Genomic DNA, 18,178 nt, shown 5'->3' with positions numbered 1-18,178 from the left:
GCTCTGTGACCTGGGGTCCTTGAAGTCTGCTGATTTGAGAAGACTTGGGCTAGAGTTTCTTTTCAGGAAACTACCAAAAGGGAGTCCCTGCTGGGCATGCTTGGGACTCCAACTCAGGAAGACAACACTTGCTTTTTGGAGCTTCCCCTAAGCTGCTCTTTTGTCAAACTGGAAGCGCATTCACTTATGAAGCTGAAGTGCTGTTAAGGGAATAACTGTTTTCCAATCTGATTGGACTAAAAATTCTTCACTCTGGCCAAAATGATAAAATATGAATTAAACAAAGAAATAAAGGAAAAGGGAGCTGTATTGGGATGGTAAAGAGCATGAGTAGCAGCTTGGCATAGGCTGGAATGATGTGATGGACTGAAGTGACAGACTGGACAGTGATTGAAAGCATACAGTAGAACAGGGGTTCAGGATCCCTCGAGGGGTCGTGAGGTTGTTATCTGGGGGGGGGATCGCAAGCTGTCAGCCTCCACCCTAAACCCCGCTTTCCATCCAGCATTTATAATGGTGTTAAATATATTAAAAAGAAAAGGAGTACTTGTGGCACCTTAGAGACTAACAAATTTATTAGAGCATAAGCTTTCGTTGGCTACATGAAATATATTAATTTATAAGGGGGGGTCCCACTCAGAGGTTTGCTATGTGAAAGAGGTCACTAGTTCAAAAGTTTGAGAACTACTACAGTAGAACCTCAGAGTTACAAACTGACGTGTCAACCACACACCTCATTTGGAATTGGAATTATGCAATCAGGTAGCAGCAAAGACAAAAAAGCAAGTTACAGTACTGTTAAATGTAAACTACTAAATAAAGATTTGACAAGGTAAGGAAGTTGTTTCTGTGCTTGTTTCATTTAAATTAAAATGGTTAAGCAGTTTTTTCTGCATAGTAAAGTTTCAAAGCTGTATTAAGTCAATGTTCAGTTGAAAACTTTTGAAAGAATCCTAACGTTTTGTTCAAAGTTGGAACAACCTCCATTCCCGAGGTGTTTGTAACTTCGAGGTTCTACTATATAAAGTTAAAGTAACCTCTGCTTCCCAGACACTGCATATGCTAAAATTGATAACAGTTGATTTTGTCATTGTCCCCCCGTCTCTATATTAGTGGTGTTAGAAATCAACATGAGCTCTAGTGATTTCTACTATGTATGAGACTGATCACTTCATAGCCTCTGGTGCATTGTCTACTACAGTGAGGTGGCAAAATTTGTAGATGAAACAAAATTACTCAAGGTAGTTAAATCCAAAGCAGGCTGCAAAGAGTTCAAAGGATCTCACAAAACTGGGTGACTGGGTAACAGAACAGCAGATGAAATTCACTCTTGATAAATGCGAAGTAATGTACATTGGAGAACATAATCCTAATGATACATACAAAATCATGGGGTCTAAATTAGTTGTTACCAGTCAGAGATTTTAGTCATCGTGAATGGTTCTGCTCAATGTGCAGCAGCAATCAAAGCCTAAGAATGTTAGAAACCATGAGGAAAGGGATAGATAAAGAGACAAAATTATCCTAATGCCCTATGTAAATCCATGGTATGCCCACACCTTGAATGCTGCTTTCAGTTCTGATTACCCCATATCAAAAAAGATGTATTCGAGTTGGAAAAGGTACCAACAAGGGCAACAAAAATGATTGAGGGTATGGAACAGCTTCTGTATTCTGCAAAATTAAAAAGATGGGGGGCTGCCCATCTTGGAAAAGGGATGATGTGAGGGTGAGGGGGAGATAAGAGGTCTATAAAAGCATGACTGGTGTGGAGAAAGTAAGGAAGTTTCAGAGTAGCAGCTGTTAGTCTGCATTCACAAAAAGAAAAGGAGGACTTGTGGCACCTTAGAGACTAACCAATTTATTTGAGCATGAGCTTTTGTGAGCTACAGCTCACTTCATCGGATGCAACAGACTCCAACGAGAGACTGCTGAATTGGAATACCCTCTCGTTGGAGTCTGTTGCATCCGATGAAGTGAGCTGTAGCTCACAAAAGCTCATGCTCAAATAAATTTGTTAGTCTCTAAGGTGCCACAAGTACTCCTTTTCTTTTTGCAAATAAGGAAGTGTTTACCTCTTCACATAAAAACACAAACCAGGGATCAGCCAATGAAGCAAATAGGCAGTAGGTTTAAAACCAGTTTTAAAACTTCACACAATGCACAGTCCATCTGTGGAACTTGTTGAACAGGGGATGTTGTGAAAGCCAAAAGTGTAAATGGGCTCAAAGAATGAGAAGTTGATAGAAGGGAGATCCAGCAATGGCTAGTAGCAAAGATGGTCAGGTGCACAACCCCATGCTCTGGGTGTCCCTAAGCCTCTGACTGCCATAGCTGGGGATGGATGTCAGGAGAGGGATCGCTTGATTGATTGCCCTGTTCTGTTCATTCCTCTGAAGCATCTGGCACAGGCCACCATTGGAAGATTGGCTATTGGTCTAGATGGACCATTGGTCTGACACAGTATGGCCATTGTGTTTTTAGTTGGGAGTGTCTCTTCCCATCCAAAGAGAATAAATGTTTGACTTTCTTAATGGTGTGTTTCTAATACAATGATTCTTAATGTGTCGTCATACAGACTACTTTGTAAGATCCTCTGCCTTCAACACCCCACTCCCCATGACTTCCTGTGTTTCAATCTCTGGACCGCTAAATGCTTCAGGAACTCCTGGTTTAATAGGCTGCATTTGGCTAAGCTACCTAAGCTCTTACATTTCTAAGCATTCATGAGCTTGGACCACGTTTTCACTTTATGCAGGTGGCTTGACCCTTGGCTTGCTCATAAGGGAATAAAGGGGCTCTGTGTTGTACCGTACATGCCAAGGCACTGAAGATGGGTTAATCCCACTCCATGTGTAGCTAACCTCACTTGCCAGAACAAGTACCCTAGTGTGTGTGTTGGCTCTAATGATTTCTGCCATGGCATAGCTTAACAAAAAGGGGTCGGAGGGGCTCATGCAATTTGGCTGATCTCTGCCCTGTATGAAGCTAGTCTGTTCATTATCCAGTTTTTGGTAGGCAAGTGTCCAAACAATACTTGGCAGGAATCGCTCCGGGTTCTCTGCTACCTGTCTTAGCAGTGAGGAGAGCATGGTGCATGGCTAGTGTCCCTTGTGGCAGGCTCCAGTCTGGGGCTCACTTCAAACCAAGTACTCAATGAGAGCACTGGCGAGGGCAAGCTGAGGATGGTTGGTCTTGAGCATTAACAAGTACCTGATCCTTCCTCCAAGGATGGACCGATGATGCACCCTGATTACTTGGAGATTTCTGATTGTGTGGGAGGGGATTCCTTCCTGCTTCTGCAGGAGATGAGCTCGCTTCTAGGATATATGATCAGACCAAACTCCTGCTGCAGGGGGTGCCAATAATGCAATCTCTGTCTTCCTCTTTCAGTTGGAAACCCACCTTCCCTGAGTTCATCAGCGTCCACAACCAGCACAGTCCCCTTGCCCCTGGAGTCTGTGCTCCTGACCCTGCTGCATTGTAAACCACCATGGCGGGTCGAGGTGGAGCTGCTCGACCGAATGGACCAGCTGCTGGAAACAAAATTTGCCAGTTTAAACTTGTCCTCCTGGGGGAGTCTGCAGTGGGGAAATCCAGCCTTGTCCTGCGGTTTGTCAAGGGCCAGTTTCACGAGTACCAGGAAAGCACAATTGGAGGTGAGTGCTCAGGGCCCTGCTGGGGAAGCAGCAGGAGTCCTGGCTCATGAGCTAGAGGGTTGGTTTCAAAGGAGCAGGCTAGAGGCCAATGCAGGGGTTAGGGCTGGAACTCCGAACTCCCTAGTTGTGCTGCTGATGCTGACCTTGGGCGAGTCCCTTCCCCAGGCTGGAGTTCCTGGCTTGTAAAACGAGTTTAATTCTTGCCAGGCTCAGCAGTGCGGGATCTCCTTTAAGTGTTCATTAAAGCACCATGCAGTTCTTGGGTACAAGGACCTCTCCGTTTAAAGTCTGGCTTGGATCCCAGTGTAGGTGTGGGGTAGGTAAACTCAGCCTGCTGCCTTTCCAAAGCCGGTGAAGGGAGTTCATAAAATCCTGCTTCCAGACTCCTCAGGCTTTCATAGGCTGACGACATTGCTCCAGTGTCCCCTCTCGCTGCGATGGGTGAAGTTGTCACAGGGACACTAAGTTGTTGCCTGTGTGGAAAAGTTAACTGAGACCCAACATACTTTGTACTGAGATGACTGTGTTATCAACAGGGAACCAGGAGAGTCTGCCTGGTACAAACTAGCACTCTGCCAGCTGGGAACCCCTGCCCTGAGGCAAGGAGATCTTAAAATGACTTTCTTAGAAAGCTGCTGCTGTGCATGGATGCTAAATACCCATAGCTCTTTAGAGTATGGGGTTTCCCCAGTGTCCTCAACTCACTTTCCCTTCCCACACAGCTGTGCAGTCTGCGGTCTGGCCAGTTGGCTGCCACTCTCCACCCCACAGTCAGCTGCATCAGAGATGCCGTGCACGGAGAGAAGCTGCTATGCTTGAAAACCTCTGAAATGAACCTGGTGGCCTGAGCTAGTCTGGCTTGGCAATCATGCTTCCAGCTGCTGGGTGGGAAGCTCAGGCTGGCAGAAATTCATAAGACTGGGCTGATCCAGTATGGCCAATGGTCCAGCTACCAGTCTTAGGATGCTCACCTCTAACAAAAAGACCAGGAGGACTTGTGGCACCTTAGACTACAGCTCACTTCATCGGATGCAGCTCACGAAAGCGTATGCTCACATAAATCTGTTAGTCTCTAAGGTGCCACAAGTCCTCCTGTTCTTTTTGCAGATACAGACTAACACGTCTGCTACTCTGAAACCAGTCACTTCTAACAGTGCCAGAAGCTTCAGAGGGAGTGAACAGAACCAGGTACAAGTGATCCAGTCCCAGCTTCTGGCAGTCAGAGGCTTAGGGACACCCAGAGCATGGGGTTGCACCCCAACCATCTTCACTACTAGCCATTGCTGGACCTCCCCACCATGAACATGTCTGATTTTCTTTTGAACCCAGTTATACTTTTGACCTTCACAATATCTCCTGGCAACGAGTCCCACAGTAGACTGTGCATTACATGGAAAAAATTCATCCTTATGTTTGTGTTTAAACCTGTTGCCTGTTGATTTCATTGGGTGACCCCTGGTTCTTGTCTTATCTGAAGAGGTAAAGAACTCCTCCCCTTTCACTTTCTCCACACCAGGCATGATATTCTAGACCTCTGTCAACCCCCCTTAGTTGTCTCTTCCAAGCTGAACAGCCCTGCTCTCTTTGCTCTCTCCTCCTATGGAAGCTGTTCCAGACCCCTAATTATTTTTGTTGCCCTTCTCTGGACCTTTCCCAGTTCTAATGTATTTTCCCTATCAGCAGGGAAGCGGTAGTGACTGATATCCATTTTACTTAACTGCTGTCAATTCTCCACTGCTCCCCAGAGTAACCCAATGTGGAAAATAACTTCATACTTGGCCTCTGTCTGGCATTAAGTCCAGAAAATCTGGTCTAGGAATTCTCTAGATACAGAAATGCAATTCACAAATATTCTCTGGAGTCTGTGGGACTGGTGAACCTTGATGGCTTTTGGTGTGTTTCATCTGAGATGAAGAAAGCATGTTCCATTAGTCAAGCAGGACCTTTAGACCTGTCCTATGAATGGTCTCTTCCGTTTGAAGCAGGTGAACCGCTGGCAGTGATCTTGCTTCTCCAGCCCAGCGTTCTGCCATTGCTTGCTTTGACAACTGCACAGCTTACCTTAGACATTCGATGGCATGTCTGTATCTGACTGAGGGCATCAGGCCTAGGAAAGTAGGGTTAACCCTAATACCCATCCTACTTGATTTGGTGGTTGTCAAATCTCACAGCCTTGTCTTGATTTTAAAATGCCCAGAAAGCAAAACATCCTTTGCCATTTGTAAAGGAAACTAGTGGCTGAATGTCACGAAGGGCAGCTGAATCGAACTCCCATGGGAGTTTGGAGGAACGTTAACAAGACAGGAAAGCTTGTTCCGGAACTCCAAAAATGACGGTCTGATACAGTCTGGCAGAGTAAATGGGCCACTGGCAAAGAGCATTTTTCGCTGCAGTTACATGGCTGAAGAGACTTGCTGGCTGACCACTGGTAGAGTGCGTATTAAAGTGCTCCTGCTGTTGAGCAGCTTCCAGGGCCCCCTCGAAAGGGTTACAGCAAAAGGCACTTTCCTGTGCAGAGTAATCTTTTCAGAGGGGGAAACCGGGGCGGGGGGGGGACCCCTTTGCAAGCTTCATGTAAAAAGCTGCCTGCACTTGGCTTTGAGCTTCACTTTCAAGTGTTGGCAAACTGGCTTGTTCTACACATGCTGTTGAAGTAACTTTACATGCTTTTTGGAGGTGAAATGGAGGCTTCAGCCTTCCTCCTGGTAGGGCATCACTCGTGCCACAATAGCCACGAGGAGGCTGTCGAATGAGTCCCACTCATCGCTGCCGTGATGATACTGACTGTCCTGCCTGATAGAGCTCCAGGCATGTCCCCGAACCTCAGGAAGGCCTAAACCCCAGCTCTCCACCAGCATGCGCTAGTGTGCCTGTGATTGCAGCTCTCCCCTTCCACCTCTGCTCCTGGGTGCTGGTTAGGACATTGATCCTTGCAGCCCCTGAGTGCAGGGGTCATGGAAACACACTCCCCCAATGCAGGGGGTGTGCATGGCGGGTCTGGGCCCTCCAACAAGAACGGCAGAAAGGGAAATGATGCAGTTAGAGCTTGGCCCTCTGGTTGGAAGGGCAGAATTACCTTTCACTTTCACTTCATGGAGGGAGCCTTTCCAAGTTCGTAAAAACAGGAAGACACAACAGCCTGGTGTCGTGATGTATGGTCAGTGACTTGGGTGAGATGTGCAGGACTAGACAAAAGCATGAGCTAGTTACACCAGCCAAATGGACAGGCTAGTGAATCTATTCAGGATCTTTACTGCTTCAGTGAAGCCACATGGGTGTGCTTGGATCAGCTGTTCTGCCCAGAAAGCCACTTCCAGACAGACACCTCTCCATCTCTGACCCACGTCTCTCTGGAGTGGAGCACGGCCCGAGCATGCTGTACTTGATCAGCAGCCTGGGCACTGAAGCCCTCTTGGCGCAGAATGCACTGCGATTGCCTGTGTAGCACTTAGTCCTTCATCACCCTGCCTGCATGCCTCAGCTAGTTCTGGCCTGACCCCCCACCTGCTGAGGAGAGGGAGTCTCCATTGTCCACAGTCTGTGACCTCTGAGCCTGGCAAGAGGGCTAGCTGCCATGTGGAGAACTAGGAAGGAATTTGTTAGTGTGGCTAGACCGCTTTTAGGTGACAATCACTGCTGTCCAATCACTCGGGCTGGATTTGAACCCGTCACCCAGACCCCTCTCCGCATATGCACAGTGTGCCCAGTCATTTAACAGCATCGTCAGCCAGGTGAAGAGCTGCTAGCCCACTGCTGAAGTCAGTCATCTGCAAGTCTATTGCTGGCCTCCGCTTCGTTGTGGGGCGTTGGAGGAACCCCATTTGAAGAGGGGCCATCCAATGGCCCTGTCCTTGTCATCCCTGAAGTGGTTTCCACTTGGCAGTCCAAACCTGGTGGGCCAATGCTTGGGTTGGTGATAGTCCATTAACAGCTGTCGTCGCTGACCACTCATTACACCAAGCAGATGCCACCATCGTGTCCTGTGGGGGTATTAATGACCCAGAGGAGAGGCTTAGTCCATTACCAATTCCGAACCATCAGTCCCTTGGTCTGTGGTAACCTTAACTTAAAAGTGCACTGCATAGCAAGCAAACCTTATTAAACTGATGCTACCCCAGGAGTTACCTGGACTATAGCGACTGGCTTTCCTGACCGCTGTCCGGGGCTGAATGACACTGTCCCCTAGAGGGACCCTTGGCTGCTTTACACGTAACTAACGGCCTCTGCAATATTTGTAGCACTTTCCGGTTGTCCCGGTTACTGGCTGAGGATGTAGCTGGCTCTCTGTGCAGCACCATGGTCAGAAATGGGATTCAAAGTAAAGGGGCATAAAACCAGGGGGTTAGAACCTGACCACAGGGCAGGAGACAAGGAGCCAGGACGGCTGGGTTCCATTCCTGGCTCTGCTACACTGATCTCTGTAGATCAGGTACCCACTCCTCACCTCGCTTGAAACACGGAGGTGGGATAGGAAACGCTCCGAGATCTCCAAAGGCACTAGGGACACAATGGTCTCGCATCCCAGGGCTGTGGACGTTCGCACTGGAAGACACGTGCTGAGATCCCACTCTGCGCTTTAGCAACCGTGTGAAAAGAGCCTCTAAGCTAGCCTGTCCTCTCCCAGTGTGCTGCAGGAGCTAGGTGTGTAGGGTACAGTAGCATGTGTGCTCGGATGTAGCATGGGGCAGACCAGTTTGACTGGGTTCTCTGGCTGCTGTAACTATGGTTTGGTTCCTGTCTCTTGCTCATGTTGTACTGCCTAAATACCCTACCTGTAGCCCATGCAGCCACTGGCAGCGTACCTGTCTGCTCGGGTAACGCAGCCCTATCTGGGCTCCCCCCAATTCCTAGCTGTGACATTCCCCAGGCTACAACCTGGACTGCTGTGTCCCTGTAACTCTGTAGCCCAGAGTGCCTTTTACGCTGCTGGGCTGTCCGTACAGCCGCTCCTGGCCTGCTCTCAGCCTTCAGCCTGCAAAATCCCAGCCAGCCATGAATTACCTACAGGGCAGCACCCGCATTGCCCCAGCCTGGATGCCCAGAAATGTCTTACACTCTTCAGCAGCCTCCTGGACAGTATAAGCTTGGAGATAGTCCGTCGTTCCAACACTGGGAGTGATCATGCACCGGCCTTTATCTCCAGTAGAGGTTTCTCAAACACTGGTTTAGCTAAAACACATTTAACTAGAGAGATTTCAACTGGCAAGGCATAAAAGTCAGAATTGGTTACAAATAAAAGGAGAAAACCACAAGCTAATTCTGAAACTTTACCAAGCCTAATAGGTTGAAAAGCAGAGACGATTTCTCTCCCCAGTAGCTTTTGGCAGTCTGGACTGGCTGGAAAACCTGGCCAGGGGCCACCAGGTCAATGATGGTTCTCCCTCTTTCATGCAATGTACAGAAGAGGCAAGAATGCAGGAAGCACCTAAGAAGTGGGGGGGGGGAGGCACCAGCACCTGAACCATGGCCCCACCCCACTCTACCTCTTCCCTGAGGCCTTGCCCCCTGCTCACTCCTTCCCCTGTCATTCACCCTTAAGGCAGGTAAAAAGTGATGGGGCCATGGCCCTCTGGTGTCCCCCGTCCCCCTCCGCCCATTCTGGTGCCCTTGGGGAGAGGCTGTTAGGGACACTTCCCCCCTTCTACTCCACCCCTTTCTGCCTGAAAAACCCCGGCTGGGTGAGGAGGGCAGGTAGTTTCCTTGTGTATGGGAACTCCAGACTGAATTCAGATGAATGGTGAATGTCTTGCTCACAGCTCCCCCCTGCTGGCGAATGCCCAGGTCAGCAGGTAAGGGCTCTTCGGCCCTTTGCTGGCGTGCTAGGGTGTCTGTCTGAGCATTGCCCAGAACGACCACGTATTAGTGACCATTGTCTAGCCGAGTCTCCTCCTTTGACATGCAGTGCTGTTACGCACATTTCGATGGGATAATATGCAGCAGATTAGGAGTTTTCAAAGGGTACCTCCAAGGCATCCTTGGTACAAATCAAACTGTATAAAGATGGGTTTCAGAGTAACAGCTGTGTTAGTCTGTATTCGCGAAAAGGAGGACTTGTGGCACCTTGGAGACTAACCCATTTGAGCATAAGCTTTCGTGAGCTACAGCTCACTTCATCGGATGCATCCGATGAAGAGAGCTGTAGCTCACGAAAGCTTATGCTCAAATAAATTGGTTAGTCTCTAAGGTGCCGCAAGTCCTCCTTTTCTTTTTGTATAAAGATGGTGAACATGGGGAGTGTGTGTGTGTGTGGGGGGGGTCACTCTAGTGCAAAGAGAACCAGGTTCTCAGAGGCCAGCTGGCTTAACCCAGGGCTGTCCGGCTCCCTTAGAACTAACCAGCCGCTTCTCCCCCAGCCGCCTTCCTAACACAGACTGTCTGCCTGGATGACACGACGGTGAAGTTTGAGATCTGGGATACAGCGGGACAAGAGAGATACCACAGCTTGGCCCCGATGTATTACAGGGGCGCCCAGGCAGCCATTGTCGTCTACGACATCACCAACACAGTGAGTATGGAGCTGCTGGCCACAGACCAGCTTGCTGGAGGGGAGAAGGGCCAGTGTCTGGGTACCCTGCTCCTTGGGACGCTGCAGGGATGGTGTCGGCTCAGGACTGGGGGCCAGCGGTTTGGGCGGGCGGGGGTCGTCTAATGTTTGCTCTGGCACTCCCCATGTGTTGCTTTCCCTGGGCTCTGTACGGGGCTCTAGGGACCTAGCCACTGAGTCTTGACCAACAGCGCTTGGAGGCAAACCGTTCTCCTTGCTGACTGGGGTAAGCCTCTCCTGCCTCTGTGCCGGGCAGGAGTGGGGAGAGGCTGCCCTCCCTCACCACTGCCTCCTTCTAGGACACGTTTGTACGAGCCAAGAACTGGGTGAAGGAGCTGCAGAGGCAGGCCAGCCCCAACATCGTAATTGCATTAGCAGGCAACAAGGCTGACCTTGCCAGCAAGAGAGCTGTGGACTTCCAGGTAAGCAGGAATCAGAGCAGACGCTGCCCTAGTTCAGAGCCAGGGAAACAGGAATTTTTCCTTCCTTGGTCTCCAATGTCCAGCTGAAACCTATCCAAGGGGCTTCATTAAAGCCCTTGGGGAAAGTTGTGTTCCAGGCGGCTGCACCATGGTAACCCCCAAGCCCTGCTTGAAGGGAAGTGGAGCCCACCTGTGTCCATCCACTCCTTTCAGAGCCCTTGCCTCCTTTGTGGGGCAGCCCCATCTCTGGGATGGGGATTGGAACAAGCTGACCCTAAAGAGTAACCACTGGTGTGCTCTAACCACCCGCGCTGTGCTGCCGCCCTTCAGCCAGCTGCCTCCCTTCCCCAAGGCAGATGAGCCACGTCCCGCCAGCAGCCAGACATCTGAGGAATCTGTCCAAGGCGGCTCTTTAAACAGATTCCCTGCCAGCTCCCACCCCGCCAAGGGAGCTTGGTTAATGCGGCACTCGTGTCCTGAGGCTTTTCCTTGGGTCACTCGGGCAGCAGGCTTCCCGTTACGCCGCGGCTCGGAGACGTGGGTTGGGTCGGGTCGGGTGGCTGCCTTTGTAGCCTGGCCCATGTGCCTCCCAGCATAGCGCAGAACCCTTGCGAGCAGCGCCCCAGACAGGTCTGCCTCGTGCTCCTGCGGTGGGCAGCTAGCTCAAACTGGTGCTGTCAGACGTGGGTGGGGAGGTGGGATGCCAGCCGGGCAGCGCCGTCAACTGCAGCAGCATGAGTCCTCCAGGGCTCGAGGGGACTTGTGGGAAGAAGGGAAAGCAGCAGAACCTAGTGTGATGGGGCTTGTGGAGAGGCCCGGGCTGCCGGTCTATCCCTTGCCTGCCTTCCAGCACACCAGTCTCTTCTCCCCCTCACCCCAGTGAAGGGGGCAGCTCTGGGCCTTCCCCAAGCTCCTTGTCTGAGTGTTGGGCCAGCCTTACACTGTTGATTGCCTCCAGGAAGCCCAGACGTACGCGGACGACAACAGCTTGCTGTTCATGGAGACCTCGGCGAAGACGGCAATGAATGTGAATGAAATCTTTATGGCAATCGGTAAGTGGGGTAGCTGCGCAAACTGGCATTGTGCCGAGTGCAGCCTGCCCACCCAGTTGAACGGCAGCAATCCCCTGACTCTACACCCCGGGGGAGCAAGACCAAGTCGCTGCCCAGGGAGCCTGTTGCCCGGCTGGACATGGCCACCCCTGCTGGTTAAAGGCCCTCTTCCCTCCCTCCCTCCCTCCCCCCAGCAGGATCCTGTTGGCAGCCATCACTGCCGCAGGGCAGCCAGAGAGAGAATCTGAGCCTGCCCACTATGGATTAGTGCTGCCAGAGTCCTGGCCAGCCTGTGTGCTGGGCACACCTGGAAGTGGCACGCACCGTACCAAGCCCAGCTGGAGGGAAAGACCTGCCTGACGTGGCACGAAGGCCAGCCTCCCTGGGGGAGCCAGAGCGTGCCGCGTCAGAGCAGAGCTCAGCGGGCCGATGTCAGGAGTCACCGGCTCCTCTGCACATGAGCTGCATTGACCCGTTCCTCTCCCTCCAGCTAAGAAGCTGCCGAAAAATGAACCCCAAAATGCTGCTGGCTCTCAGGGCAGGAATCGGGGCGTGGACCTGCAAGAGACCAACCAGCCCAGCAGGAGCCAGTGCTGCAGCAATTGAGCCGCCGTTCCCACCTGACCGAAGCCCTTCCAATGACCTGACTGGAACCCACTCGACCCAATCGCACTTACGGTAGAGCAGCTGGCAATTGCAGCTGCGGTGATTTCTCTATCTCCTTCTGATCATAGGCTGGAGGGAGCTAGTCCACCTGCACCTTTCTGTACAAATACTAATTCCATTTTAAGTCTTAAGTCACTTTTTTAATATATGAACTGCTCTTCCCTCTTCCTGGTGGTGGATACACGTGCTGGCCTCTTCCCGCCTCTGCTAGGCGAGAGTTCGAGCCGAACGGCTCCCACAAGCTTCTCGTCCACTATTGGAAACAAGGGCCGTTCGTCCCTTAGATGGGATCTTGTTTCAGAGTTATCCACTTGAACAAGCGAAGGCTAGTTCAATGCCACATGCCTAGAACAACCACTAAATAAAACGATAGCATTATAATGACATTCAGCTCTGGTGTCGGAGCCATGTCTCGACCAAATCACAATTATGAGTATTTTGGGGTGGGGGGGGCAGAGGGGAGCAAAACTGGTTTCTTCTGTATTTTGTATTGTACGTTTCTTCAACATGTAACCAATCAGTATCTTGTCAATATAGTACATACCAACTAGCCTTCTGTCGTCCTCCTTTTGGTGTTGGACTTTAGCATGCCAACTCTTTTTTCTATCTCTTCAGTTCTGGTGTAATGCACTAATAATCCTGTTGCAATTTTTTTGCAAAAAAAATCTTGTATAAACAAAACAAAATTGTCCTTTTTGACAGTGATGTGATGCCACTAATGTTAATAACCTTGCTCGAGTGCAAGCCACTCTGGTTTACTGATGTACAGAGATGGGGGAGGGGGAGACTTGGAGTAATTTGTCTGTGGAAACCATCTGTATTAAACCTCATAATTCCACAAAATAAAACCTGGAGGGAGGTATTAAAATAGCTTCTGTTGCTGGAGTCTAACTCACGTTGGCTGATGCAATGTCTTATACAGATTGGTATTTAAAGAGGAACTGTCAACTTAGCCTTCATCACAAACTTATGTTGTGATTAAAAAAAATTTTTATAAATCAAAGTGACCAGCAATGTTTGAGTTTTATTAAAGCCACGTAAACGAAAGTTGGGTTCCAATGTTCCCCACGCATCACGCTAGTACCCGAAAGTGAAACTGGCCAGTGTAGTTTCATTATGAATTTGTGCCAGCTAGCTCTTAAAGCACAACACGAAAGAGCTCCGAGAAGTCAGCATTGTTGTGCCCCTGTTTCCCCATGTGTAGAGTGGCAGTAAGTGCCTCACCAAGACCCTCCAGCAGGTCAGTGGCAGATCAGGAGTAGGACCCAGGTCTCTTGAATCCATCACTGTTCTACTCACTGATCCTTGTAGATTACCATGGCAGTGTCTAGATTCCCCGTTGTGCTTGGTGTAACTGCCTAACCTGAGTGGAAGTGCCAAGGGTAAAGGGGAGGCATGGTGGAGAAAACGGAAAGGATTGTCTTGAGAACACAGGGACTCCTTTTAAAAGGCACAGAACCAGTGCCAGCTTGAACCAGGTTTATGCTCAAATGTTAGTCTCGGGTGCCCCAAGTACTCCTGTTCTTTTTGCGGATACGGCTTAACACAGCTGCTACTCTGAAACCAGGCCTAGAGGATGGCAAGATGCACAGGAAACAAGCCTCCCATAAAATGAAAGTGGCCCATCTGGCTACAGATGACAGTCTGGAGGAAAAGTCTAAGCCCAACATGCCCATCACCTGTCTGATGGCTTGAAGGATTTGGTAACTATGCCCACAGCTGCAGCAACACTGAGCACTAGCAACAAACAGAGGCAGCTGGAGAGAAATCCTGAATTTCAGAAATCCATGGACCAGCCAAGTTGGAGTTTGCCATGTGGAAAATGATGACAGAGCGGTTAACTGAACTTCCTTTTTCCCAGTCTGAACAGGGCAAAGGTAGAAGCAACAACCAGCTCAGCTGTCTTAATCAGTAACCCCATCTCTGCCCCCAGACAGAGGAACTGCTCGATCTAGCAGCATTAGCCAATGGCTGGAGCGGGTGTTGTGAGATGTCCCTCAGCACAGGGAGCATGTTGCTGAAAGGGGGACAGTCATGCCTGCTACCTGTACCTTAACTTCAGTCTACAGTAAAAGCTAGCTGGCAGGGCAGTGCTGCAGTCGGAGCACTTCGTTCCTGCCACTAGCAGGGCCTCTTATCCCAGGAAAGGTAACACCAACCTCTTCCCTAGCTGATCCTGTGTGTACAAGGGGAGCATTTCAGGGGAGATGTAGGCAAAGTGCAGAGAGTCCAGAGAAGAGCAACAAAAATGATGAAAGGTCTAGAAAACATGACCTATAAGGGAAGCTTGAAAAAATTGGTTTTTTTTAGTCTGGAAAAGAGTGAGAGGGGACATGAGAACTGTTTTTCAAGTACATAAAAGGTTGTTACCAGGAGGAGGGAGAAGAATCCTCAATGTGTGAGGATAGGACAAGAAGCAATGGGCTTAAATTGCAGCAAGGGCAGTTTAGGTTGGACATTAGGAAAAACTTCTGACCTGTCAGGGTGGTTAAGCACTGGAATAAATTGTCCAGGGTGGCTGTGGAATCTCCATCATTGGGGAATTTTAAGAGCAGGGATGGTCTCTGGATAATACTTAGCCCTGCCATGAGTGCAGGGGTCTCTAGAGGTCCCTTGCAGTCCTACAATTCTGTGATAAATGTGGAGTGAGACCTGCTGCTCTTTGGGCTGCATAGGGTAGAACCAAACTGTGCGTAGGGAGGATCCCAGATCAGCAGCACCGTGATGGTAAAGGGGTTGAACAGGCCTGTACAGTATGAAGACCAGCCCACTTCATAATTCCCCTGCACACTCCATTGCAATGCAATGAGAGAGCCACCCTGCAACTAGTATCCATGTCACAGACCGTTCCCGTTAGTGGAGGGCAGACACAGCATGTGGGCGGTGTGAAGACTCTGTAGTGTATTTTCCTTGCACAATTGCTCCTGCTTGGCTTGTTCCTTTAGCGGGCAACCTGGCCTCTCCCATTTTCCAGCTGGAATCTCGGTGGCAGCTGCTCTTGAGATTAATGGGAGCTGCAGGAAGCACCCAGCAATCTCCCACAGACTAACTCCAGCTTCTCTCTAGAAACCATTCAAAGCGGTAACTGGGAGCGACACAGCAAGGTGACGAGCTGGCTTGCTCTATGGCTGGAGGCATCTAACCTTCCCTGCGCTTGGCAGAGACAAGCGAAAGCCCAGACATTCCTGCTGAACGAAGGTGATAAAAGCTGCCATCTAGGGCCTGTCCCGCTTAGCCAGCACCTCTGGAGTCTGCTGATTTGCAAATGCTCCGGTCTCCTTTCACTCACAGCCTCCTGCCCCGAGTTCCCCAGCTGCGGGAGGGGGTTGGGGGGGCTTCTCCTGTGGTCTGAGCTCAGTACCTTTGCAGCAATGAAATAGGGTACTGAGTTAGGTGCTGCTAGGCAGGGTGGCTAATGCTGGCCTATGGGCTTCCTGCTGCAGCTCAAAGCACCCCCCATCCCTGGGTCAGTCTCATGAGCAGCTTCTACATGATCACAAAGGCTTTAGGAGCCAGCCTCTTCCCACCCTTGTTCGGATGGAAAGCCTGGAGTCGGAGTGACTTGTCTACCACCTGTCTCGGATGGGTGCTGTGGTATCAAGCTGCTTGTCCATACAAGGATCTGTGCCTGTAATTAACAGTAAAGGGGATGAGCCGGGGACTAGAACCCAGGTGTTCGAGGCTGTCCGCTCTCCTCTCTGTGTGTTAGATAGCACCCCCTGTCCAGGAACTTGTGAGCTGAATGTCCTGTAACCTCCCCACCTTTTCTTGCAGCCGGGCCTGCCCCTGGTACCTGCACAGGACAATGCAAAGGCCCTGGCAGTGCTAGAGGGGTCCCTGCTCTGGGAGGAAACGCCTCTGCTCAGTGAGAAAGCCACGCTTGCCCCTTCCCTCCCTGGGGGAGGTACCCCCAGGCCTGTTCCTTGGGGCAGGGCTACCCTGGGCAGCGGGGTGAGCCGAGACCCCCTCCCCACTCCTTCCTGCAGGCTCTGCTGAATTCAGTGAGACGCTCAAGGGTGGGCTTGGAAGCTCCAATCCGCAGAGCCAGGTTTGTGTGCCGTGTAGACAGACCCCGGGGCTGCTTCTCCTGCTGCTCTGTCCTGCCCCATGGGGCCTAATCCCTGTACATCAGCAGCCAAGACTGACCCACACCAACGTGCCTGGGAAGTGACTCAACCAGCAGGGTCTGATTTCTAGGGAGAGGAATTTATTTGGTACAAAAACTATTTGGAATCACTTTGCTCTGACCATAGTGACAAAAACTGATGCTAGTTTTGAAGCCACTTGTTTTAGGCTCCAAAAATCTGTTCTCGGTTGCTCTGCCGGGGCGGCTGCCAGCAGCTCAGGGGGTTACCCCTGGGCTCTGCTGACGTTGGCCTGGTCCTCTGAGCCCCCCGCAGGGCTGAGCTGGATGGGCACGTTCTTCGTGGGGACGGCTGCGGGGGCCAGGCACGGGGCTTCGATGCACAGCTGCCCCTCCCTGGAGATGGAGCAGGTCAGGCGGTCGGTGTCCACGGACTCGGGCACGTCCCACTCCCTCTTGAACACCTCGTACTTGTAGGAGAAGGAGCCTTTGCCGTCCTCGCTCTGCGTCTCCTTCCTGCCCGTCAGCAGCACCTTCCTGCCCACCAGCTTCACCGCCAGCTCCTGGGGCGCGAAGCCCCCGACGTCCTGCCGCACGGCGAAGGGCTGGGCCGTCCCCTGGGCCAGGGCCACGCTGGAGCTCTGGCCTGGCTCCCCGCCGGGGCTGCTGCTCCCTCCGCCAGCCAGGAGCTGCCCCATGCTGCTTGCAAACGCCCTGGCCGTCTCCAGCTCCCGCAGCAGCTCCCGCTCCAGCTGAGCGAAGAGGGCCCCTGGGGCCGGCCACAGAGTGCGCACGGGGCCCAGCCGGGCAGCCACGGGGCCGGGGGCGGGCGGCAGGAGCTGCAGGCGGCATAGCATCGCTGCTGCTGGGGCTGCCTCTGGCTCGGGGCTGAGTCCTCTCCGGTGGGGGCCAGGGGCCGATCTGCTCGGGGCCGGGGGCCGGCAGCTTTTATCCCCTCCCGTGGGGGCCTGGCTCCTTCCAGAACCCTCTGGCCCGGATGCCTCTGTCTGACTGGGACAGCTCATTCCCGTTACTCAGCCCCCAGGACAGGCAGCTCCCACACCCCGCTCTGCCCTCCTGCTAGCTTATAATTAGCAGCCTCGTCTCAGCCTCGAAATAGAAACTCCTGGCAGCTCCGCGAACCCCGTCAACGGCCTGTGACCGACCTTCCTTTGCCAGACGGAGTGGAGCCATGGCCCGGGCCCTGCCAACCTTGCCCGTGGCCCAGCCCTGCCCCAGCGCTGGTCCCTCCCTCTAGTGCGAGCTCCTCTCCCCAGGTTACACATGGGCAGCGGGGAATGACTGCCCTTGGCTGAATGCCCAGGGTGCACCTGCCCGGCTCAGAAGAGCCTGCCCCACAGAACTTATGCACCTCGCCAATTCAATGCAGCCAGCAGAGAGGCAATGGGGTAGAGTGGGTCGCCCCAAGGGCTGGGACTTGGGGAACCCGGCCTCTATTCCCAGCTCCGCCGATGACCTTGGGCACATCACTTCCCCTGTTCCGTGCCTCAGTTTCTCCTCCCTACACCTTGACTAGCTTGTAAATGCCTGAGGCCGGGAATTCCTCACTGTGTGTACTAGGCCCAGCACACGGGGTCTCCCAGCTCAGGGTGGTCCTGACATACAAGCAATAACTCATCACGTGATGGGCTAACGAGGGGACTCAAGCCCCACTCAAGGGCGGTTGTTGATTTCTGAACCAGGGCACTGAAGGGCCCGTCCCACAGCTTGGCCTGAAAGAACCGTAGTGC

The 18,178-nt window shown here is 51.8% G+C and overlaps 2 protein-coding genes across 3 annotated transcripts in view; one reads left to right on the top strand and one right to left on the bottom strand.

Moving 5' to 3' along the window:
- RAB5C (RAB5C, member RAS oncogene family) overlaps positions 1–13,346 on the top strand; it is a 35,327-nt gene extending 21,981 nt beyond the window's left edge. For both annotated transcript variants that reach the window (XM_084615834.1, XM_084615833.1), the window contains exons 2-6: positions 3,394–3,659; positions 10,013–10,164; positions 10,503–10,625; positions 11,584–11,677; positions 12,168–13,346. In XM_084615834.1, the coding sequence (XP_084471960.1) occupies positions 3,494–3,659; positions 10,013–10,164; positions 10,503–10,625; positions 11,584–11,677; positions 12,168–12,283 (651 nt within the window). In that variant the 5' untranslated portion in view covers positions 3,394–3,493 and the 3' untranslated portion in view covers positions 12,284–13,346. The remainder of the gene's footprint in view (positions 1–3,393; positions 3,660–10,012; positions 10,165–10,502; positions 10,626–11,583; positions 11,678–12,167) is intronic.
- Positions 13,347–16,568: 3,222 nt separating this feature from the next.
- Positions 16,569–17,384, bottom strand: LOC311513762 (heat shock protein beta-11-like). The gene has a single exon (XM_084615838.1). The coding sequence runs from the start codon at positions 17,282–17,284 to the stop codon at positions 16,694–16,696; it is 591 nt and encodes a 196-aa protein (XP_084471964.1). The 5' UTR covers positions 17,285–17,384; the 3' UTR covers positions 16,569–16,693.
- Between the last annotated feature and the right edge of the window lie 794 nt (positions 17,385–18,178).

Source organism: Lepidochelys olivacea (genome assembly GCF_965140295.1).
Source record: "Lepidochelys olivacea isolate rLepOli2 genome assembly, chromosome: 27".
Classification (NCBI taxonomy): domain Eukaryota; kingdom Metazoa; phylum Chordata; order Testudines; family Cheloniidae; genus Lepidochelys; species Lepidochelys olivacea.
Note: the sequence above shows the minus strand (reverse complement) of the source record. Positions and strands in the feature narration are given on the sequence as shown.